We start from the raw sequence: 25,749 nt of genomic DNA on the forward strand, positions 1-25,749 counted from the left end.
ATGAATATATCAGCTGTGGTAAGGACAATGTGTTAAGAATATGATGAAGTTTCCTACTTAAAACTCTATTTTCATTTTGCATGTCTTGAAAAGTATTACAAACTTATGAAGGAGTCTTACTGCAAAATTCAAGGCAGAATAAATACCTGTGGTGGATGCACCAGTTTTTACAACTAGACATAGGAGCAGTATTAACAAAATTGACAGCTGTATGCTTTCTAAGCTTGGTTCTGTGGACTGCACAAAGACAACCAGCAGCACACCAAAATGCTGAAACAGGATTCAACATCACTCAAGAGGAAAGTTCTTTAACCAAATTAATTCAAACTGATCTAGCTGTGACCCTGTCACACATGCATAAAGCTCCAAGTCCAAAGCTGTCAGAAATAAGATATTTTTAACATCTTTAAACATTATTTGGAATAGGGGAAACCAGCAAAATAGTTAGCAAATCCTGCTAGACTGGATGGATTTCAAAACGTGGGGGAAAGGTTTTGGAAGCTATAAATACATGTGCAAGAAAGATGAAAAAAGCAACCTTTAGAATACATGCAATCCATCTGGAGAAAAAAATCCAGAACTACAGCAGATGAGAAAGACAGAAGTGCAATGATGTGGAGCAAGTCTGAGAAGCGAGAGTGGGAAAAAATGGTAGAAAATTTTCAGTGCACCAAAACAGCAACCCCCCCTGAAAACTAACCCAGCCCTCAATGGTTTCTGACTGCATAAATAAAGGCTGCTATCCAAAAGGAAAATAACTACCCTCTGTGGGCTTCTGGTTAAACTATGCTTATCACATTATGTACATTTAAACACATCCCAGAACAAGGGGGGAAAAAAAGAAAAAAAAAAAAAAAGAAAGAAAAAAAAAGAAAATAAAGGTTTTTTGGAGAGAGTTCAAAAGAAAAAAAAAGAAAGTTGGAAGATTAAATTACAAGAGAAGATTAAAGAATACAAAGCATTACTTCACTAAATGGTGACTAAGAGCAGGGGTACAAGCATTTGAAGACATGGAGATGAAGAAATATAAATGAAACATTTAGACAGTGATCTTGCTGATTTAGCTGGCTACAGAAAAATGTCTCCAAAAGACAAGGGCAAGAAGCCATAGCAACTGGAGCTTAGAGCAAATGTAAAGGAGAGATGAGAGGAAGATGTGATTTTTGCTAATAGGACTTCTCTGTCTTAACTTATGATATGGTAAAAAGACTGTAGGAAGGGCTACTCCGGTTTCTGGCAGAAAAAAATTATGCATTTCGCTAGGATCTTAAAACAGATAAAAAAGAAACAGTACTAGGGCAAACTAGAATTTTCAAATGATCTTACAGGATAGTAATTCCATGTACTTTGTGATCTTATATCCATGCAGCTTTTACCAACTTTACCTGTAAACCAAATTGTACTTGTTTTCTTAAATATATTTTAATTTCTGTCTCTTACTTTGAAAGGCTTGTACCAGAATGGTAGCTCAGAACCATGTCTGAAAAAGTGCTGAAAGAATACTTTCATCATTTATCTTCCCTTGCCTTATAATACGGAGCAGATCATGACAACAAACAAGAGTTTCAGATTAGGTGAATCAAGGAATTTCACCCAGCAACAAGTCTGTCCCCAGTGTCAGGTCACTAGACAAATGCCTCACTGCAACCCTTGTCCACTGAGAATACAGTGTATGGCCAAAACTAATGATAATTAGAGAGGCCTTTAAGAAAAAAAGAAAAATATTTTAGAAAAGAAAACAACAGGAAAAAAAGATTTCTCATGGAATGAGTTCCACAATGGTAAAGTTATCCCTCAAAGTGAAAATTCTGAAGATTTGTTTTTCATCTCCTAAAACAAGTCACCTGAATACGTGGTCTAGAACTTGAATCCAACCCAAATTTCAGCTTTAGAAATTACTTAGTTCTGACTCCTTAACTCTCTTTGTGCATTATGAACTAGACATGGCTTTTATTACCTAGAACTATCACTGAACAGCTGTTGTGCTTCACTTATTAAGAAAGCAAGACACATATGTTCTCAACTCTGGCATTTAGTGAAAAGATGAAGGTTTTCTCTCAGGTACTAAATGAGTCAAAGTGGATCACAGTTCAGCTGCCACACAAAGCAGAACATAAAGATAGTTCCATTGCCAAATATCCTTATATATGCATTAAGAACTAACTTATAAATAGCTGGTAAAGCCTGTTTGGGAAAAGCATGGTCAACTTCGGTTTGCAGGTAGGATATGAAGCTTGGCCCCTACCCTTCCTGAAACTGTTGATGGCTGCTATCCCAGAGGTCAGTTGCTTTTAGGAATGACAGAAAATGATCCTGAAACCTCAGCTGATATGCTGCCTCAGCAAAATCAACTGTAGTACCACAAGCAAAATGCATATTACCTGAAAAGGTACAAAAGACCTACTAGGTCCTCTGAATGATGTCTAGCTCTAGGAATGTATTACAACACAGAATGTATTTGTTCATCATCATATTTGAAACAAGAGGAAAGTTTCACAGTTCTGTTATATTTACATTCTCCTGCCATGTTTGCATACATCTGCAGTAAATTCCTTTGTGTGTTTATTATTCAGTGGTTCTGGAGCGTTCTGTCTCTGTTGTAAGAACCCAACAACTAACTACTAGTCTGGAGCCAAACACACACAAGCAGGATACACATATACTCACCCTCATAGAGGTTTCTCCACCATGGGGCTGTTGCAGCCTGAAAACTTGAGCAACCATGTGTTCTGTAGTGGGGTGCAACAGGATACGTCGGGAAGCCAGTCCCACCATAACATATCTGCCCATTGGAGACAGGCTCACAGAAATGGCATTAGGTCCTATGAAGAGAAGAGGAGTTATTTCTCTCATGGGTTAACATCCTGCCCCTTGTTTCATCCTCACATAATGTATGCCATATTAACCTCATTCCTACAAGGGGTAGAGAATAGGGAGACCTGCACAAGTTACAAATTTTTTAAGACATTTCCTTGTTGTAGGTGTTCTGTCACTAAGACAATGAAGTCCTTTAAGGAATTAAAAACTATTCTTCAGCAGCTCCCCCATACCAGCACTATACTTGTCCAGACCATAGCACAAGCCTCTCCCCAGCAGACGTCCAATCAAATGTTTCCTGCTGCTACAATTACTGATGCTCAATCTATTGCCTTTCTCACTGATGGCTGAAGTTGTGAGGTTGTCACACCCCCACCCACCCTGACTTCTAGCTGTATGCTTACCAAATCGCTTTGTGTATAGCATCTCGCCCAAGTTGTGGGGTGCCAGAGAATATACAGCCAGTATTCCTTCATCAGGGAAGCCTCTCTGACTGCTGGGAATGAAGGCTGCCAGCAGCTGCCCATCAGCAGAGATATCACAGCTAGCATCGTTGTAAATCTTGCAGTTTTGGACAAGCACATTCACAGAGGCTGCAAAGAAAGAAATGAATAGTGATTATAGTACTAAAGTTGAACAGAATACAGTAAGATGTAAACTTAATGTTGGACAATGGACAGTACACGCAAAAGGCACTCAAGACATTTAGCTTCCTCCAGAAGTTTATGAAATGTTAAAACCCTGATTAATGTATAACTTGCTCCAAAACGGAGATAAGACACTGCAACGAGCCCAGGAAATTAAATTTATTCACCTCCTGAAGCATTCAGCCAAGAAATAATAGCAATTGCACTTTATCAAACACTGCCCTTTGTTAAGCATAACAGCATCCTTTGCAAAGGACAGCACAGTTTAAACAAGTCTCAAATCATGACACTGACAAACTCCAGCAGCACTCTCATTAGAAACAGTATGTCTTAATTCATTTCCCCTTCTCTCACGGAGCGCCTACTTCCCGCTCTTCTCATCTCCAATAAACAGGAGAGGAGTGAAAAACTCCTCCCTGCAGATACAGACATTCATTTCTTACTGCTGATTTCCATACTCATCTTGGATAAAGTCAGTGAGAAAGGGCAGAGACTCCTCCAGCCAGTCCTCCATTTAATTATTCCAGTATCTGAGACACTCATGCATATCAGTGAAGTAACTGTACACCAGATTAGTGAGCAGCAATCCACAAAACAATATTTTATTTTAATCCCTGCTGGTAAGTTGCTGGGTGACCTCATCCAAGTGTTTTCCCCTTCATACCTTGCATATGAAGAAGTACAATGCGGTTCCAAGCCTCCAAGTACCATCTACACCAACAGTTCAGTGTCACCTTGTTAAGACATGGCTGGAGTGATGTGTCTGCTCTACCAACCTAACCTAACTGCAGTTCAGTTTTTCAGGAGGTTGAAGCTGAACCTACATATACTATTTTTGGGATAGGGAAATTTCATGTTCTAGTATTTTCAAACTCAAGAGTACAGAGATATTAAAAAATAACAGAAATAAGGCCCACGTTTGCAATATAGAAAGTTTGCATGGTAGAAGATGGAACATCCTGCCTCACATGTTTGAAGCTACAGCACCATGCAGAACAGTGTTGATTTCTACAGTCCAGAAATGATCTTCAGATGAAAAAAACATCAGACAGGCTATGCTTAGCCCAGAATAGGTCTTAAATATGTTCAGCTACAATTGCAAGCAAGTTTATGAAGGCATTTCTTAGTCAAGATTCCTTATTAGTTTAGCAAGGAATAGCACCGATGGCACCAACAGTACCATTCTTGTACTAACAGTACAAGAATGCTTTGTGCATATTTCTGAAAGCCCAAACTTGTAAATAAAATTAAGGCTGTAACTTAATACTTCAACAAATCCTACCCCTTGTTTCCAACGCCTGCATAGAAGAAAGCTGCATCAGGGAACTGCTATGAGAAATTACTGATTGCAGTCTAGGTAATTTTTTAACCAGAACACTTTCCCAACCCAGTACACCCCATGGCTGCACAGTTGCTTGCAGCAGCACAAAAAGTACTCATGAGAGGGAAGCAGACAGGACTGCCCTTCATGCAGCGTTGCTGATTTAATGCATTCACTGAACCTCATCTTTAATTCTTCTGGTCTCAAAGACCTTTCTCCTGGGAACTTCCTTCCCCTGTGGCTGAGTATCAACTTCTATCTATTGCTCCATTTAGGAAACTCTGATGAAAAAGAAAATGAGGATTAAAAGTGGACTATGTAATTACATTCTGTACTAAACCACCTACACCTGTACCCTAAATTTATTCCACCAATTTTTCAGACTTGAAGCTGCTAAAAACAGTAATTTTCAGCCTAGTATAAACAGAAAGGTGCTGAACAGAAAAAGGTAAATAATTGTAGTCACTATCAAGGCTGCAATACCAGTACATGAAATAGACATGGCCCTTAAAGAACAGGTGGTTCAAAAGATGAGAAAATTCCTGAGTGCTTAGTCTGAAGATAGTTGAACAGAAAGACAAGAGAATTAAGATTAAAGACTATACTGCCTTATTAAAAAAAATTGGATAGAATTAAAATGCATCCTTTTAAAAAGAATCTAGGCTTTATTTAAATACTCATTATGTCACCACGAGAGAAGATGGGCATCAACACAAGAACTGCAGTATGTGCTGCGAACCAGCTAAAGGATACATGACAACAGCTTGTACCATTGCAATCCCAGTCAAACTGGGAGGATTCCTGCTGAGTGACTCATTCCAAAACCAGTCCTATTTATACTCTAGGAGCTCTAGGTTGTGTTGACAGTGGAACTCTAGGTTGTGTTGACATTTATATACTTCTGCTTCAGCCAGGAACTTGAAAACATGAGCGAATTAACTTTGGTTATTGTAGCAAAAACTGAGCCATTACCCAGTGTAAGAGTGAAAGTGACAGCAATCCTGAACTGCACTAGGGAGCACAATTCCAGAAGAAATATCAGTGCTGGTACACAGCCTTGTGCTGAGACCACACACAGGACCCCTGGGCACAGTTTGGGCCAGCCACGTTCAAGAGCGATTAAACCCTAACTGATAACATGTCCAGCAAGGACGACTGGGGAAAATGAAACATTCATTTTATGTTCAAAAACACAAAACACCAACACCACCCCTCCCAAATAAAGGGAGGGGAGGAAATACAATTGTGTACTGTATTTTCAAAAACTACAGAAAGTAAGTGCCAGAAAAACATCAGTTTTCTACAAATAATGTTGAAAACTGATCATTACTCAGGTAAGTAGGTAAAAAAAAGCATTGAGTTTGGAGATTAAAAGGTTTCAACAAAAATAGCAAGATTCTAGAACAGTCTTTCAAATACACATTAAAGGATCAAAGAATTTAACCAATTAGAAGACAGAATTTTAGGAACTACAGTATGTGATTCTCTAAGGCAACAGTGAGCTACTCTCCTTGGATAAGGGGTCCTCTCTCATCAATTCCTTTGTAGTGGTACTCTAATCAGCAGTGATGTAAAAAATTGAGAGAAAAAAATGGGGGAATGGGAACATACTAAAAAGTAAATATTGGGACTCTCACAGCCACAAGACTTTACTTAAAAGAAAGTCAAGCAAAAAGACAACAAACAGAGCAAAAAAACATAGCACACATGCACAGTATTTGCTAAAGATACATCTATGAAACATTCCCACCACCAACCCTGCAAAAAAACTTAGATTACTGGGGGAAAAAAACTCAACATAGTCCAGTCCATTTCTGGGGGTCTAAGAACTGTTCTTATTCCTATTCTGCAAGATACAAAATTTTGTCCTGCATCTCTGGGGTCTGGCTGCATTTTCCATGAGATAGCCAAGGCTTCTCAATATTCTTAATTACTGTCATTTGATGCTCAATATTAGAAGTCACAAGGACATAGACTTGCTTCCTCAGAGCACAGATATGGGTGTCATTTAATCATAGGATAGTTTGAGTTGGAAGGGACCTTTAAAATCACACAATTTCAACCCTCCTGCTATGGGCAGGGACACCTTTGATGACATCAAGCTGCTCAGGGTCCCATCACACATTGCCTTGAACATTTCCAGGGATGGGGCATCCACCACTTCTCTGGGCAACTTCTTTCAGTATCTCACCACCCTCCATACAAAGCATTTTCTCCTAATACCCAACCTAACTCTTCCCTCTTTTAGTAAAGATCATTCTCCCTTGTCCTGACATTATCTGCTCAAACAAAAAATCTCTCTCCACTTTTTTTCCTAATATCCATTTAAGGACCAAAAGGCTGCCTTCTCTTCTCCAGGTTAAACAAAACCAGCTCTCTCAGCCTGTCTTCACAGCAGAGGTTCTGCAGCCCTCTGATCATCCTCATGCCCCTCCTGTGGATTTGTTCCAGCAAGTCCAGGCACAGATCCTAAACAGGACCTATTTAGCCCAGGGACCATTCTGTACTAATGAACTCCTGCTTTTCAAAGAGGTACAGGAAGTTATAGAGAGGAAAGATACTGATTTCTCTGTAACTACTGAAAAATCACAGTCTAGAGAATCCATGTTCTTCTCAGCTTTTGAAGTTTGTTTTTGTTTTTGTTTTTTAATCCAATGCAAACTTGGATATTCCTAAAATAAAATTCCACACTTTAATTTTTGCAAGTTAAGAAATGTTTATATTCTGTACCATTTACTGATTTGGAGATATTGCCATGTTTTCTATATATCCTCACAGTTCCATGGCCATTCCTTTCATTTCCAGGTTTCTAATTCTCTTCCTTATCTAGGATTTACTGTATGTCTTTTACTACAATGTTGGGTTTGGATCAGCAGTCACCCAGAGTCAATCATACAGCACATGTTCACTCATTTTCTATCTAAAGGATTTTCCCCACACACCTGCTCCTTTTCCAGCACAGCAAAGAGGTTTTTGGTGAGCAGTCCACAATGAAGACCAACATAAATGGATATCATCCTGTTTTTAAAGTTTGTTGCATATATTGAATGCCCCTTAGCAAAACATAATACGTGAGCCCTCCTGCCAAAAGAGAACTATCTTTCCACCTTGATGTGTGCTGGGAACATAAAACATTACAGATGCAAATTGTGCTTAACAGGAAAGAGTGCTATTTATTTCAGTCTTTCATAACCTGATTCACACTGGCATTATTGTTCTTTGCTTTGCCCTCATTTACGAAGGATGAGGATTCAGGTAGCACCTACATCTGGAACCAAGAGAGCCCACTGTGCAAGCAGAAAAAGTCTAAATATGACAGGTGGAAATCTCAGCAAGGTTTCATTTTAAGGACAGCATTTACAAGGTTCTTAAGAGATGAGAAAGATAAACATACCCATGCATTTGACAAACCCAGAGGTTATTTGATTTCTTTGAGCTTGCAGCCTGATCTATGAAGATGAAGAGAATAAGTAAGATTTTAGGGGGAAAATTATTGCTATTTTTGGAAAACTACTGCAAGAAGACTGCCCTTTCATCTCCTGTTTTCTTTTGTTGTTAATGCAACCACAGAACTGACAAAACAGATCAAAAGAAACATCAGAGAACAAATTAATCAAGCTGTTGTGCCAACTTGGACATTAATTATGCTTGAAGCTGGGGAAGGCCTGGAATGCCAGCAGCAGTACCACTGTTTGCCAAAGGAAAACTGTGCTGGACACATCATCCACTCCTAGCCACTCTCAGAGATAGCTCCCACATCTCCTAACAGCTGCTCCTATTTAAAAATTTGTTTAATATTTCTTTTTTCTTCTACTAAGCTACTGCATTCCACTGTGGATCAGTAACTATTGATCAAATCACCTTCCTCAAGACCCAAGCAGTGTTAGAACAGGATGAACTCCAGATTCCTAAACGAGACTGGTTCAACACCAGAAACTGAAATTGTCAGCAGTGAGTAGCATGAGAGAAACTACATTAAAATATAAACAAGAGAGAAAGCCTTCAACTATTTTATTATGAAAAGCCTAAATTCTACTGTTTTCAGTACTGTTTTAAATACTTAGTTGCAGGAATTTTAAGGATATGCAACACTCACTAGAAGAATATTAAATAAATGCAGAAATAGCAGTGTCTCTGCTGTCAAATAAATTCTCCACCCCAATGCTGATATGACTGACAATTTCAATATAAGACCGGGTCATGTTTATTTCAGAGCTATTAAAAGCAAAACTGGCAAAAGGAGAGAAGAAATCTGAAGCAATCTTTTTGCATTTTGCAATTAACAGAGAAAGACAGGGCTGATACTAAAATCCCACAGGTCCCTGCACAGCCATTTTTCCAGGACTGCCAGGATCTGCTTTTGTGTGCTCTTGCTGCACTGAGCCTCAGGGAGGTTGCTGCTGCAGAGGCACATCCTGAGCCCAAGGCTTCCAAGGGTGCTGGGGCCCAGACACTGAGATCACAGGACTGCGCCAATCTCACTGCTGTCACCTACTCAGATGCATCCGCTTCAGCGGAAAACATCCTACTTCCAACTATCTTTTCTTTGTTTAATTGTTACAGGAAGAAGAGCTGCTCAGAGATGGAGGTTGGCCACAGAGTCATTGCTTTGATGGAGAGAGGAGCTGGCAGGCAGTCCCAAACTTCAGCTGCATCATTTCATCTGCCTGAACTCCAAAGCAGTTGTTGCTTAAGCCAGTCCCAGGGGGTACAATAGACCTCTCTGTGTAAGCAGATTATCTCACAGGACCACCTCTGAATTACAGGAAACAATGGGAGGAAAAAGAGGAGCTACTGAAGTCACGTACCTTACTGAGAAAATATTTTATTTTCAGTATCATGAAGAATCACAAAAAACTCATCCAATTCACTGCTCCTCATTTGAGAATATGAGAATCCCAAATATTCTGAGTTGGAAGGGACCCACAAGGATCATCAAGCCCAACTCTGAAGTGAATGGCCCATATGGGGATTGAACACACAACACTGATGTTCTTAGCACCATGCTCTCCTATCTCTAAGTCGTGCACCTTGGCAAACTTGCAGCTTGCCTTTGTTCTGTGCCTAGGCAAGCTTGGCAAATACCTGGCTTAGTATAAACACAGCTGCTACATCTTCATACATCCCTACTACACCCTGGCAGAAGGAGATAAGGTTAACATACTAGAAATGCCAGGATTGCACTCAGCATATAAAAGAAGAGTAAAAACGAACATTTCCAAATGGTCATAAGACAAAATGGACAAGCCAAAAACAATGAAGCACAGCATGGTGAGTCGGAAGGGCTGGGGACGGACTTGTACCTGGAATGTGGCCCACAAGAAGGACACAATGACAACAGAAACCATACCCACTTTCCAGCTAATTGGAAGCTTTTCCAGAATAAAAGCATCCTGGTAGGTGAAAGGGAGAAGATTGAAACACTGATGTATTAAGCAGCAGATGGTTCCTAATTTCTATGGAATGTTATAAATTATAAACAAACATCTTATGTTTTTTTTGTTGTTGTTTTTGTTTCGTTTTAACTAACAGCCTTCCCAGCAGCCAGATGAGGCAAAAAAATAAGCTAGGAGCAGCTGAAGCACTTTTCAATCACTCTACACCTCGCAGAGAAGTCCCTATGAATTTAAGTTGCTTACCCCGCTGATTTCATTTTTATTCTCTTCCAGAGTCTGGCAGGACCTCCAAAAATATTGCCACCATGTGGCAAAACTTTGCCTTGAGCACCGACCCTTACAAGAAACCAGGAGGGAATATGGTCCGGATGGGTGATCCACACTGTTCAAAGGGATCTTCCACACCACAGAACATCACACCCAGACCACAAATTGGGGGAGTCTGCCACAAGGGGCCAATTGCTCTTTGGGAATGGGATGGGCACTGGTCAGTGGGTGGTGAGTTGTGCACCATTTGTGCTCCTTGGGTTTTATTCCTTGCCTCACTTCCCCTCTGTCTCCTCTCACCCTTCCTCGCTCTCTCTTTTCATTACTACTTATTGCTATTGTTATTATTAACTTTATTTCAATTATACACTGGTTTTATTTCAACCCTCGAGTTTTACCTTTTTCTGCTTGCCCTTCCTATCCTGAGGGGGCAGGAAGAAAGGGAGGAAGTGGCTGCATGGGGCTAAACCATGACAGCCAGACTGGGTGAAGCTTTCAACAATCTGATCTATTGCAAGATGTTTCTGTTCACAGAAGGGGAGGTGAATGAGACAATGTTTAAAATTCCATTCCAGCCAAAACTATTCTTTGATTCTGTGATTTTGATTCTCTGCATCTCTCCTACTGCAGTGCCTCCATACATTCTCCTTTTGTGGGTTCTTTAAGCAGCAGGACACTAGCCCACAGAGACATCTATTGTCAAATATGCAATTTCTGGAAATGCAGAACACACAGATCTGGGACTGAGAGCTCTTCTCAATTAATTTTAGTGACTACCTGTAAAAGCAGAAGTCTTTCTGAAAACAAAATCAATCCCTGTTCTCCCTAAAAAAGTCAATCCCTTAAAGTAGAACCCAGTCTGCTTTTGCTGAGAAACCAAGCAGTGAGTTGCATATATGCACAGAGATGGCCTAAGCTAAAAATCACTTGCACAAAGGAACATTCATGAATATCCACCTCTTATCTTCATCCCAGGCTGCCACAAACATTTCTGCAGCTGTGCAATAAGCTATATCAGGATCGCATTCTGGGTTAAAAATAGCCTTTCTAGTCAAGTTAGTTTTAGCCCTGAAAATGTCATTCTTTGATCAGCTGACCACAAGTATCAAACATGCTTGTGCCTGCATAAGGAAATCTTTTCCAATGTGAGAGCTAGCTTATGCCATAGAACACATATGAAACTGTGGTCTAATTTTCACGAAATGAATGAGAAAATAAATTAAATCAGCAATACTGCTCAGATATTGCTCAAATACTGCTGATTCAAAAATAGCTTTTACCTGAGAAACAGGACTAATCACTGCTTTTGCAAATGACTAGAAGGTACATCTAGTTCCCTGGGCTTGTAACACTCTGGTAAGCAACAGACTGGGGTCCTGATTCCCAAAATGTATTGCAGCACTCTAACACACACTGATGTAACTTAGAGTAATCACACACAGTTCATGCACAGGTTCTAATTTAAAGTTATAAAGACAGTATTTCTCTAGGAACTCGTTAGTAAGAGAATGAAGACATCGAATACAGAATACTAAGAGAATGGTACATGCCCGTGAAAAGGCTCAAAAAAACAAGCCTTGTTTGCACATGGATTTGCTGATTGCAAGAATACACAAGGTAGATGGAGAGGAACAGCTCTACAAACTTTGAGTCAACTTCCTCAAAGAACTAAGCATTTTACAGTTCCCAACGCAACACGACAAACAAGACCTGCAATATACAGCTGCCTTTGAAAGATCCTAGAGCTTACCCTAGCTCTGGTTAGCACAGACTTAAAATAAGGCACTGGTGTCTTTTCCAACTTACCATTGCTGATTTCAGGCAGATCAAACTTAGTGAAGTCCCACCACTGCAGCCGGTAGGTGGTGTTGGCAATGTTGCTGGCCACAGCTGACTGTCCATCCCCAATCACAGCACCTACAGAAAAGGGGGAAATAATTAGCAATTTAACCTCTACAAGAATAACCAGGAAAAAAAAAAGCTGGGGAGACAAACCATAGAAAACCTTTCAAAATCCAATACTCAAAAATCTAGATTCTTAAAGTAACCTTATTTACAGAAATGGCAGCACATCCTCAATAAGCCACAGAGAACAGGAAATTAACAGGAAAGCATCTCCCTGCAACACATTTCTGAAAGAAAATAAAGTTGATAAGAGATAAGAGTTGCCCAGGAACACAAGACAAAATCCTAATCAATTCATTTGGTGCAAATGCATTCTACTTATCAACAATGAAGCTGCATTTTCACAGACCCAAAACTGTCTAGCACAGCTATGAAGGCATATCAGAATACAAACGGAGTAAAATCACTGCCCTGGGAAATTACACAGATTTGTGGACATAATCACTGCTCCTACTGTAAACTTCACTCAGAAGATAGAGGCTGCTTACAGTATTTGTCACATAGTAAGGGGTGTATCAACATATGGGCCTGGAAAACCTAGGAGCTGGCCCTTTGCTGCTTTATGTGGTCCAGCCTACAGCAGGCAAGGGCTGCTCTGACACCATGACCCTTCCTAACTGCCCAGGGTTTGGTCAGCAGCCTAAAATCAGAAGGCTAAGCATAATTCTTCAGAAACTATCACAAAGAACCTATATTTCCCAGCACAAAGGAACAGCCATTGGTTACTCTCAAGTCAGCACACATTTGAGAAAGCTGAGACACATCAAATGGGATTTCCAGGGAGACAAACAGAGATAAGAGACAGCTAATCCATGGTAGTACTACAGTCAAAAATGTCATGCTATTTGCAGTCTCTAAAGCCTTCATGGACAAGCAGCCCATGTCCTACACACACATCCTGGCAACCAGAGAAATTCAGCATCATAGAATTTGGTAAGGGAGGGCAAACTGACTAAAGGCAAAGCCTCCAGTGCCTACAAAGTCTGGATTTCAGCATCTCCCCACTCCAGTGGGAAGTACACAGCAAAGTCATTGCCTTCAATCTCCTAGAAGGGTTTGCTCAGGACACTGCTGCCACAGCAGCAGTAATAGAAGAGACATCGCTTGGACAACTCTGTCAGACACCTGTGCAGAGTTAAGAGCTTGCTAACTGCTACTAAGTTAAACTGATGTGGAGGAAGATGGAGAGAACAGGATGGCTGGATAGTTATTTTTCTCATAAAATCCCAGAAGATCACTCAGGCATGAGAGGGGAAGGGAAGGGAGAAGGGAAGGGAGAAGGAAAGGGAAAAAAAAAGAAAAGAAAGAAACCCAAAATGCCTGAACACACAAACACACCAACAGGTTTTTTGCTTTCTCAGCAAAGCAAAGAACAAGGTGGGCAGGGCAAAGTAAGTAAGCAAATTCTAAACTGGTGCTGGTAAACAAATACACCAAGAAAGCCGCTTGAGTCCTGATCTTTGCTTCTAGGGAAAGCTCAGAAATATACAAAGAAGAAGACTTCTGAGCAGACAGCTTTACCCTGTGCACTCAACTCTGTCAGGCCTCCAGCAATCAACCAACGTCCATTGTACATTTGCTCCATCTCTGTACCTGCCTCTGTCAGACATGCATGGATCACTTGGAGAGCAAAATTAAAAACATTTCCATTGCTGTAACATATGCCCAAGGCCTTGTTTTCTATATCCCTCAAAACAAAGGGCTCCTCTGAAGAGAAGATATGCACTGGAGAAAGCAGGTTCAATGAATTAATGAAATTATACTTGGCAACCAGAAGTAGGACAATTAAATTTTATGTTGCTTCATCTTTAAAAGTCTTCTCACTGCAAGCCTGGATTTGGTACACAAAAGCAGCTCTTCTACTGTCTTGCCTTCAGCCCTCAGGAAGAGAAGAGAAAAAGAGGTGCTCTACAAATGTGAAGCAGTGGGACTTCCTGCAGGGAAACAGTAACTCACATCACAAGCAAGGTAGCAGCTGCCTTATAGGACTGAGTCAGGCAGGGAAAACACTCTGTGAAGACAGGCAACAGAAGTTCTACAGAGGGCACATAATTCCAGAATATTGATCTTATCACGGATGATTGTTACAAAGTTACATCATCTGTTTTGCAATGAGAACAACCTTCATAGGTGTAACAAGAAATATATAAAATGGAGAACTTACCTTAGGAGAACAATCATGCCCTCCCTACACATCAGAGAAGCTTAGCAAAATCACTAACTGCTCTACAAACAGTAAATTCATCTGGCTCATACAATTGCTACACCTACTGCTAAAAGTACCATAAAAAGCAGCTGGCAAGCAGATTTGATCTTTTTTCTGTAAAATTTCTCATCTTTGCATCCCTTTCCCTGTAAGGTGAGGAGGATGCAAGGCTTAAATAAACACCATAACTAGCCTTCAAGTTATGGTGTACATTTGAACCTTTCATCCTCTTCGCCTCCAAAGACAGTCACATCATATGCAGAGAAATTAACAATGGAAAAAAGCAGTACTGCCCCATCTACAGGACAGCCCCACACAGATTTCAGAGCCAGCACAAGCTATCGAGTAATGCTAATGCTTCAGGTAATAGATACTTTTATCAAAAAGATTAGGAGACAGGCAAACACAGTTCTTAGTGTGAAAGAAAAACTTGGTCCATTTCTCGAAGGCTTCAAACCTGTGTAACTAACACTAATCAGAAACCCATGATCTACATCTTTTATTAAGTAATTATCTCCACTTATACTAATTAAGTAATTGAGGAGTGCAATTATTAAATTATATCTACATACATATAACAAAGTGTAATAACATTTGTATTACAAGTCCTGCCAGATACCTCCCACGTGCATGCATGCACTGTGCTACAGTAAAAATGATTAAAAGCATGTAAACATTTCAGACAATGAATTAAGGGAGGAAAATATCCTGTAGCACAGAAATATGCCATCCTAACCTGTGTTGTCCTCTTTGGCTTATGGGAAACATTTTGGACCACACCTGGAAGACTGAGAAAAGTTAAAATCCTCACTAGAGAGCTTTTGTTCGCCATGCAGCATGAGAATTCATTCTCAGCTGGCTTTGCCCATTCAGGGTTTCAGTCTGGATGAGAGGAGAAGGTGCTGCTGCTTGTCAACTGTATGTAACCTAGAGGCAAACAACACAGTGTATCTTCTTAAATTTGGGCAGCAACAGATCAGCTCCTACAAGGAGCTGTTCTCACCAAGCGCCTGACAGTCCTGATTCCTGGGTCTTCCACTGTTTGATGGGATCACAAATGACTGCAGTGGGTACCCAAGGGTCTCGGGCTTGTCATCCTCATGAACAGAACAACCTTTTTCTGCAGAGATGATGTAGATTTCAAAATGCTGAAATCCAAAGCAAGGGCCAATTGAAATGCAGTGAATGTAGGTTTGATTGGCAGCTTTCCTGCGTCTGTCTATCACTGCGTAATAAACACTGGATGATGGCAGAAATGAAGATAAATGCTTTCAGCAGCCCCCCATTTTCCCTCCACCACCCTGAACTCCATCCACCCCCACTCAGCACATGACAAAAGAGTTTAAAGAGCTGGGGGGGAAGAAAGTATTAACAAAGACTTTAATAAAAAAATCCTCAAATCTTTTCTTATAGGCCACCTACACGTGACAGATATTTATCCATCAGTCTCAACCTCCTCAGAGGATCCAACATATCTTGGCATATGGAGAAATGAACCTTTGCCAGTCAACTATTGCTCATTTATGAATCAAGCCATGCAAGCCAATGTCTGAGTTCAGACTGAAAGGGAAAAGAGGGGTGCAAAACCAGCTCCCTTGGCACTCCAGCACTCCCTCAGTGAAAAGCAGGCTAACTTCAGACTACTACTATCAAACTTTCAGAAGAACACCTAATACTCTAGAGCTACACAGGCTTTGGGGTACATGTATTCGAACATGAAACATCTACATAGTATGGGAATTTCTTTTCCATGTATTTAACAGAAACCAGAATTCAATTTTTTTTCTAAGCTAGATCCTTTAGCCATAATTTGTTAGTGTCTGGCAGGTCCCCTTGTAGTAAGAGAAAAATTTATGATAATGCTTACAGATAAGCTTGAGGAAGCTGGAGAAACCCCTTAGCTAATTTGTGACTCAGTTTGAGGGAGTGATTAGTGCCTGGTATAAAATTCCCCCTAGATTAGTACTCGAATCTCAAAGCATGAGTACCTTTGAAAAGTAATTTCTCTTTATGAAACCATTTGCAACTGTAGCTGACACTGGGTTAATCTATACTTGTAGAAAGGATCTGTCAGAACTGATGGGTTTTACATTTACTTATTCTAGATTTACTACAATCCAGGCTCCAGGAAGTCCAAAACACAGAACAAATCAATTTGACAAACCAAGGATAAGACTCTCTGCTGCAAGAATACACCACATTTTCTCAATCAGTTCTGAAACAATTTGAACTCCAGCAAAATGATTACTAAAGGCTAGTGGAGATGCAACAGGTTCTTATACATTTCCAACCCTCAAGTATTCTATGGGACAGCCTAGTTTGGGGGACTACATTTGAAGACAGTAAATATATTAAATTCTGAACGTGAATTTGGTAAGTCCCAGTAAATCTCTGTTCCAGGCTACCTCAAAGGCACAGCCTTTGAAGTGGATGAGCTATCTATCTCAAACTGGGCTAATGCTGTAGAAACACTATGCAGAGCAACCTGGTATTTTCAACCATTCTTTTGCTTGTTCTTCAATGTACAAGCAAGCTGTAAATAGGAAATGGACAAAATGATTTTCATGAATGGATGCACAATATGCTACTAAGAGTAGTTCAGCATACGCTAAGCACTGAAAGGATCTTAGATTCAACATTAACTGAGAAAGCCTCTAAGAGGTCTATGCTCTCTGAAGGATGAACCTTCAAAAGGCTATTATTTTTTCTTTATTCCAGATGTATAAAATAAGAAGAAATGTAATTTCCCATTCATGTTCATTCCCACTACAAAATTTCCTTTCAAAAGGGGCAAGCTTAGCATGCCAAGTTCCATAGACGTATCAGCTATGGGAATTGGAGCAGGGCTCAGCTGTAGGTAAGTGAAGATGACCATCTTAATAGGAGCCAGTCAATTACCCAAGGGGTCCACTTACATTGAGAACAATGCAAACATCATATAGGGGAGGGAATTTTGCAGCCACAAGTTTTAGACTTCAAAAGAAAATCAGTTAATTTGCAACAAGCACAAATAATAAAAGAACAGATGCCTGGCCAAAAGCCTCCACCTCCAAACGAGTGCTTGATGATGGCTTCTTGACATCTTACCTTCCTGTATTTTATTTCTTTGTCTGATCATCTAACAATTAATAGAGAAATGTATCTAGCAAGCATTTGTCTTTGATGGTAGAGTCCAGTTTTCCCTCAGGGAAACTAGAAGACATTAAGACCCTTTTCAAATGCATCCCTTCTTATCTGTATTGCTTGCATCTCATCAAGCAAGCTGGAAATTCTTCTCCTTTAGAGAATTCACACTGTTGCTGTTCACTGTAGAGATTCCCCACCTCATGTCACCCTGCTACACATGAAAATTGGAAAATATGACATGCAACAGCATGGACAGTTTCCTGAAAAGGCAAAAGTTGAGCCAATAATATTTGCACAGAATTGAGGATGAGGAAAATTCTATACTCTGTGAAAAATAAATTCTCTTATTACAGCCTTTGTGTATACATATTGGAGTAGGCAAATGTCTCTGTTTAGAACGGTCTCATCCTACTCAGGGTGACCAATAAAGAACAAGCAGCTTCATTTCCTTGCTGTAGCTACATCAAACCTCTCAGCTTCTGGTAGCAACAGATTGTGGCCTAAGTCTCCCAGCTGACAAGAACTTTTTCCAACCATCCAATATCAGGTATGCGCTGCTGAACAGAAAAAAACCCCAAACAAACCGTAAGGAATATATGGAATTCCTTCCTTCTATGACCCACATCTCTACCAATCAGCACCACAAGTACAGCACTACCATAATAAAAGACTGACAGGATTTAAACAGTATCTGCACACTGTTATCTGCAAGATTCATAATCTCTTATGCCATAGAAGAAAAAAAAAAGGCAAAAAAAACCCAACACCAAAACACAGATATATAAAACAGAGAGATATACCACCTGAATCATGGGCAGGCCAGAGTACACATCACCTTAGCGCTAGAAAGGAGAAGGGATGAATGAGACAAGTGAGATCTTGAGTAACAGTTGTATATTGTTAGTGATACATAATTATTTAGCTTATCCACAGTTCATTCTCGCAGGGTAGCAAGTACAATTCACAGGAGAGCCAAAAATCCTACTTGCAAAACAAGGAGAGCTCTAAGTCTTAGTGATGCTCTTACATCTGTACAACTCAAATGAAGGTGTTAAATGCTGCTTTCTTCTTTATAAGAAAATCCTCTTTAGGTTCAGCTATTTGTGTTCTCATTAGTCATTTATGATGCTTTTACCTGCAGTGGATGGGAAGTTCCTTGGGAAGGCTCCACTACACTATTGCTTTACACCATGTAACGGCAGGTATGCACACACATTCAAAGGAGCAAAACACCAGTTGTTTAGGGACCGTCATGAAACTCCTGGAACTCTGATGCTGGATACAGTACTGGAATGGCATGTAGAGATACAGGAGCTCCATGAAGCCCTCAAGTAAAAATAAATGTCATGGGTCGAGACAAGTGAAAAGAAATCTTTCTGCAAATTGAGATGCTGTGACATTGAAAGAGTTTAGCAGGGAAACATTATGGATATAAAAGAAACACCTATTACACTTGGCTGAAACAATTTGCAAGCTGTTTGAGAAGCGGCTGGTCAAACAAACTCTTTTTTTTTCATTTAGGCCCCTTGCTGGGAAGGATAGTCAAAGCTGGAGTCTTCCTATCAGCAAACTGCTGGAGCTGCTAAACTTGTTTTGAGATCCCTTCTTTATTTCCATGCGGTAGCAGCATGTGTTAAAAGCATGCCTCACACTACCATATGATTCAGGCAGTAAAACATGTTTCCTTCAGTACAGCCTTTTAGGGAAAAGATTCAAGCACTAAAAATATATTCCAATCTGCATTTCCTTTAACTAATGTTTTGGTTTGACCTTTTCTGCATACTTGCAGCCTTTTATGCATTTTGTCTGTATGCATTTAAGAACCCCTAACATAAAACAATGAGTAAATTGTTGGAGAAAGGGATTTACACTTTCTTCATCATTTCTATTACAAAATTCTCTGAAATCTTAAGAAATCAGCTGTAGAACCATGAAGCTACTGCCCAGGAATGAAATCTACTAACTGGAAAATACTGGGAAAATGAAGACAATCTTTATCTTGTCAGTGTGAGGATAAACAATAATTTAGGTTGCAGGCATTTCTGCATCTGGAGGTCCACGTCAATCTACTAAAAAACCAGTAAGATAATACATTTGAAATCTGCTTCAAAGCAACTGATTCTGCAAAGGACAAAGGGTTTTGCAAATTAATGAAGGGCAGGGTGGGGAGAGTAGTGAATGAAGTAGTGAATGATAGATGAAAAGGTAGAAGAGAGCTGAACTCTGCAGTCTCTAAAGAAATGTGTATTCACTTCCTTCACCTCTGAACCCACACATGCAGGCATGTTCACACCTCTGCTTCCTTATCAATTTTCAGAAATAGAAGATGACTCTCCAAATCTCTCCTGCCAGAATTCAATGAAATCCCTGGCAATATGAACTAGGAAGGTCTCAATAGCTAATGTGTGGTCTGTGTGTCTAGGGTTCCTCCCTCTGCTTACTCTGCAACTCGTGATGCCTCTGCTCTCTCCCATCACTAAGTCCCTTGCACCATTACCAAGCCTGTCATTAAATGCTTTTGGAAGTCCGCTTTTTAACCTTCACATCTGTGTTTATTCTCTGCATAAAACCAGAGTGGAATCTGTGCCTGGCAGGCATTTCCTTTTGTAAAACTCCTTCTTCTTTCCTTTTCTGGCTTTTCAGAGCATGAAATGTGCCTGCTAATCCTAATTGCTGCAGATGGAGAGTCTCGCAGAGACCAGACAAAGGGGGCATCCTTCCACCAAGCAGCTGTGAGCAGGCACCAGACTCTTTTAAGTTCTCCGGTTTCCAGAGCTCCCATCTCACTTTGTCACATTTCTGAAGAACACAAGGACAAACTTCCACAAGTAGCTATACCAGAAAGAGGGAGGTGCCTTCCAAGACTTACCCTCTCCTGCCTAAATGGCCCTCCCAGTCCAAGAGCATACCTGAGCTTATTGTGTGACCTGACTCAGGGTGGGCAGTCCTCAAATACTGCTGCTACATGTCAAAGAAAAAAGCAAAAGCTCTGTCTTTTAAGGGTCATTTGCCTGTCTATATCCCAACATCAGCTCTCTTACCAAAGAAAAACTTTTTAAGGTCCCACTGGCACATCCACACAGTTGCCCTTTCCATTAGCAGCGTCTCAGCCAGTAACAGAGGAACTGAGAAACTGAATCAGTACACTACTAAGACATTTTTGTTGCCAATAGCCATTGAAGAAGTTGCCTTTCTAGCTTAGCAGTGTTTGGATTCCAGTATAGCAACAAAACACTGCTTCAGAGGGTTGCTGCCACCTAACCAGAATATCCTTACTATCCAAAGCTAATGCTTGGCCCCTCCACAGTTGCCACATCGCACTGTCTATGAGGGCTATTGCAGTTCACTCATCTAACATAGATGTTAACATGTATCAGACTGATCCAGTGTTGCCAAAACTGTTGTATATAATTTAAGATAATTGAGAGGTTTTGCAATTTCTTGTCATTGAGACTGTGTGCCAAGAGCGTAGCCACCTCTAGCCCATATATTCCACTCAGGTTATACTTTATCTATCAATTCCATAGTTTGTTAGTGTGGCCACAGTTTTAGTTCACACTAAGTAATTCCCCTTCCAAAGAGGCTCAAATAATGTTGCAAGAGCACTCCTATCTAACCAATATAGCTACACCAACAGACAGATGAAGAATAGACACAAAAATAACAAGTCAAACTGCTTTCTACAGAAAAGCCTTTTCTATTGTGAGTGTGCATTTTAACTACATGAAAACCTATTAATCCAAACAAATCAGCAAGCCAAATTCCTGCTACCGCCTCTGCAGCTCTTACTGCAGGAATGCGTGCTTAGCACAACTTGAAATGTGCATGTCTTATACCAAAACACCCATCTGCAATTGAGAGAAAACCTCAGCAATGTCTTTGTAGAGCACCTGCATGCCTTATCAACCATCACATTGCAAAAATACAAAGTTTTACTAATTCAAGAAGCAGTAGGTTCCCTGGAAGGGTTTGAATTCTGCAGGTTTAACAGTGTATCAGTACAACAACAAGCTTCCACACTAGAGCCACTTTTCATTGTGGAAATAGCAGTATATAGTATTAATAGAAGTGCCAAGCACAAAAATGTATACAAAGGCTTGTACTTGCCAGTGAATGGAAGACTTGCAAAAGTTATTCCTATCCTTAAACATACTTCAGGACTGCTGTACTACAGCACCAGTCCTGTGCACCCCTACTTGTAATGAAAACACTGTGTCAGTTTAGTGACACAGACTGAATCTGCACAACACAGAGCACTAGCTAAACATGCTCAGTGGTGGATTTTCACAGGAATATCATCCTCTGAGCAGGACACATCATAAAGTATCACCAATCTGAAGAGCAAGAAGAAAAGGCAGGAAGGAACAAAGTAAGCAGACAGACTTGCTGTTAGCTGGGTAAAGCAGTGAACAGACACACAACCTAAAGAAAGCACAAAATGAGCAAGCTGAGAAAACACAAAATCTAATAGGAGTTTAACTCATGTGAAGGCAGATTAAAATAGATTAAATTTAAAGCATGGTGAGATGGAAAGTAGAGAGCCCAGGCTGGAAGAATGTAATAAGGAGACCACATTATTCCAACTGAAACAGAACAAAGTAAAAGAAACCTACAGCAAATAAAGTACTTCGCTATCACAATGTTCTGAACACTTTCTCATGGAACACCCACTTTGAGGGTGGTTTGGCATGATGTAGATGACAGCAATGGAAACAAGACTCATTCCTTATTGCCACTAGCTTTAATGCATAAAGCAGGTTGCTGCACCCCAGCAAGTGCGCAGGGATCTCTGTCTGAAGCCAGTGCAGAGACTCAGGCTCCAGGGGTGACCCAGATCCCAGAGCATGCAGAGCAGGACTGACACAGCATGATACTCCACAACTTGACAGAACAAGTGTAACTATGTGGAAGTAACCATGCAACATTTGGAACAGTGACATAGCATAAGGGCTCCCAGAAGTCAGGACTCCACCAAGAAGTTTGGCCAAACTCATAACCTTGCAGTGACTTCTGTAAAATCGGTGCCCCAGCTCAGCTCATCACAGACAGGTCCAACCCACTGCAATTACAAAACTGACTCCAAGATTAAAGGTGACTACCACTGTATTCCATTGTTTTAAAGAAGTGTTAAAAAGCAAACTGAAAGACACATCCAGAAAAACTAAGGCAGCAGAAATACTTAGACACTCAGCATGCAGGTCTTGCACTGCACAGTGAATGGATACTTAAATGGGTTATATTTCTTTTTTAGGGCAGACTTGACATTAATCCATCTTGAATTAGCTCATAATGCTTCCAGAAGGTCCTAAGTAGACCTCCCCAAGATGCTGCTGTACAAAATAACCACCACAGCTACTCCATACAGCATTTACAAGCAAAAGTGGAGGGAAATTTCATATGATGAAAATACAGCAATGACAACTGGTCTACAGTAAAATTTTCAATTATACACAATCAAGATTTGGAGTAAGCCGTGCTTTACTGGAGGACAGGGGCCACAAACTAAAAAGGAACTGTGGTGAAATGCTCCAGGATCTCACCCTCACAGCAAAATGCTTTCTCACCTTACTTTTCAAAATCTTTGTAAATCTGCTCACTCCATTTGGCCTATGAGATTTTTCTCTAAACTTTATTATTGAGTCCCTCTCCGTCACAACTTAATATCTTCCAGCCTTTCTCTTCTATTTCATCTTGTTATGATTTCCAGTCCATAAGCACTGTTATTTGTCTCCCCTCAGCCTCGTTTCTCCTGTGTCTTGTGTCTTCTTTTCCTTCCACTCTGGCAAAGTACTTTTGGATTTCCTTTACCCTTTTCCTTTACCCTTACCTCTCCACAACCTCATAATGGGGTTGTGGAGATGTATATGTACATGCTGGGTATTTGCCTCCTTCTCTCCCTACCAGATTTTGAGCCTGACCCTCCTGTGATACCAGTACCCATTCCTCCATCTACTGCAAGACAACACTAATGAAAACTGCCACCAGACCAATTCCCTCCACTACACTTTTCTACTCTGACACCTCGAAAAAGCTTTGAGATCTTGCTTGGTTGGTCTGTGGTGAACCAAAAGACAGATCCTCAAACAGCTTCTGTGTGCAGCAACCAGGAGACAGCACATGGATGGATGCATGCATGCCCACACCACGAATGCTAATACGAACAATTGTTTGAAAGAAGACAAAGTGTTTCTCCAGCTTAACTGAAGCCCACGCCTGCAATCCCAGCTACCTTTGACTCATTCCTCAAACCCTCCCCTCCTCCAGCTTCCATTTGTCTCTGCGCAGAATCTCAGCTGCTTGTAAGAAAATTACCAAGTGACATTACTTCCTCTACCTTTTCAACCTTCCCTTCCCCTCCTGCAATCCTTCCCATAACAGACACAAGCATGTTCCCAGTCCTTCTAAGCACTCCACCAGCCTCTATGACTTTTCCCTCTTTTCTATCAATTTTTATCCCTTGGCATTTGTCAGTACATGTGTATGCTCTTCTTCTCCCTCTCACAATATAAATATACATCAATTTCTTGCGTCTCTAAATTTCTCAATGACTCTCTGGATCACAGTTTGGATGTCTAAGATGAGAAGAGGAAATGCATTGTCCCGTATGTCCTTATCACCTCTAGCTCTCAAACTGTATATGAAACTCTGGGCAGTCACTCTTCTTTTTCCACTCCAGCATATCTTCCATCTCAACTACTACTGAATCAGCTCTACTTCTAGTGACCCCCTTGCTGGTCAAAACCCAGTACTAGTAGTCTAACTACTCTCACTGGCTCTTTCTTAGCAAAGGTACTAACATTTTTGATTATTTGACTGCTCTTCCCTTGCCTTCTTTGATGGCTTCTACCTACCACTACCACTCTAACCAACGCCAAAGATGCTGAAAGAGACAACCAAGAAATTATGACCATCACTACGACTTCTTCCATACTCTGCTGCTGGCCCTGAAGTTATCTAAAGGGCCATGAGCCACACCTACCTACTCCTTCCCGCCTATTGCTGCAAAACCTGGTGGGTTGAAGCACATTGATACAGCTGAAACTGTACCTGGTTTCAGGCAGTGCTTGAAGGACGGGGAAGAGATGTGAATCTGGTTCCCAGAGCAGCAAGAGTAGAACTCAGAAGCCAGGCAATGGGGGAGCTCGGAGTCCAGAGCTGTTATATTTGCAGAGGCTGGCTCACAGCACTCACTGATTTTGAACTCTCAGAAACATAACAGCTCCTGCCTGCCAGGGCTTCTGGATTACAGCCCACACTGAGCTCAACAGGAGAGTGTGTCAAACCTACTGCTCAAGAAAGCAAAATACAGCTCCCTTTAGTAGCACTACATTGCATCTCTTGCTTGGTTCAAAACCAGCACTGAGCTCCTGCAGACACTGGAGACCATTCCCACTTCAGCCACATTCCAGAGGTGATGGTTGCACCCATTAAAAAAAAAAAAACAACAAGGCATGGAGGGACACATATGAGATATGCCTTTGGGTCCTGTTTATATTTTCTAGCGTACAGAATCTCCTGCTGTCTGCATTTACTTTTGAGTTCTGAGGCAAACAGTTAAAAAGCTAATATGAACTCACCTAGTGCTCTTATCCTGACTAGAGACTGTGTTTGCTACTGCACAAATGCTATTTGGCTTCTGTGCTGTTTTTTTTCAAGAACTTCCCTATCTCAAGCAAGACACTTAACACCTTCCACATTTTTAACAATCCAAAAGCACTGACAAATCCAGCCTTTATGTTTTGGGGAAAGTCTGAAGCCTACATTTATTTCCTAGGCTCTGCCCTTGCCACAGGTATTTCTAAAACTCCTCCAGGTTCCACACAAGGGGCAACTTATAACAGCTCATGTTAAGGTAAAATACCAGGTAAGATTAACCCACAAGTCAAAAGTAACTCTGAGAAAGCAAGTTGTTACTAACCCTGCCAAGATCTTCCCATACATCTTCCCCCACAATCAAGGAAAGCCAGCAGATCAGGAGCATAAAACCAACAGTACCAGATGAGTAATGATACTATGTGGAGGAAAAACCACTACTGTAGAACCTAATAGCTAACACAACCTTTG

General features: G+C 40.7%; 1 protein-coding gene across 2 annotated transcripts in view; it reads right to left on the bottom strand.

The window, feature by feature from the left end:
- AMBRA1 (autophagy and beclin 1 regulator 1) overlaps positions 1 to 25,749 on the bottom strand; it is a 125,984-nt gene that overhangs the window by 39,162 nt on the left and 61,073 nt on the right. For both annotated transcript variants that reach the window (XM_064714473.1, XM_064714474.1), the window contains exons 12-14: positions 12,255 to 12,365; positions 3,222 to 3,410; positions 2,668 to 2,822 (exon numbers count right to left, since the gene is read on the bottom strand). In XM_064714473.1, the coding sequence (XP_064570543.1) occupies positions 2,668 to 2,822; positions 3,222 to 3,410; positions 12,255 to 12,365 (455 nt within the window). The remainder of the gene's footprint in view (positions 1 to 2,667; positions 2,823 to 3,221; positions 3,411 to 12,254; positions 12,366 to 25,749) is intronic.

Source organism: Zonotrichia leucophrys, chromosome 5 (assembly GCF_028769735.1).
Source record: "Zonotrichia leucophrys gambelii isolate GWCS_2022_RI chromosome 5, RI_Zleu_2.0, whole genome shotgun sequence".
Lineage (NCBI taxonomy): Eukaryota > Metazoa > Chordata > Aves > Passeriformes > Passerellidae > Zonotrichia > Zonotrichia leucophrys.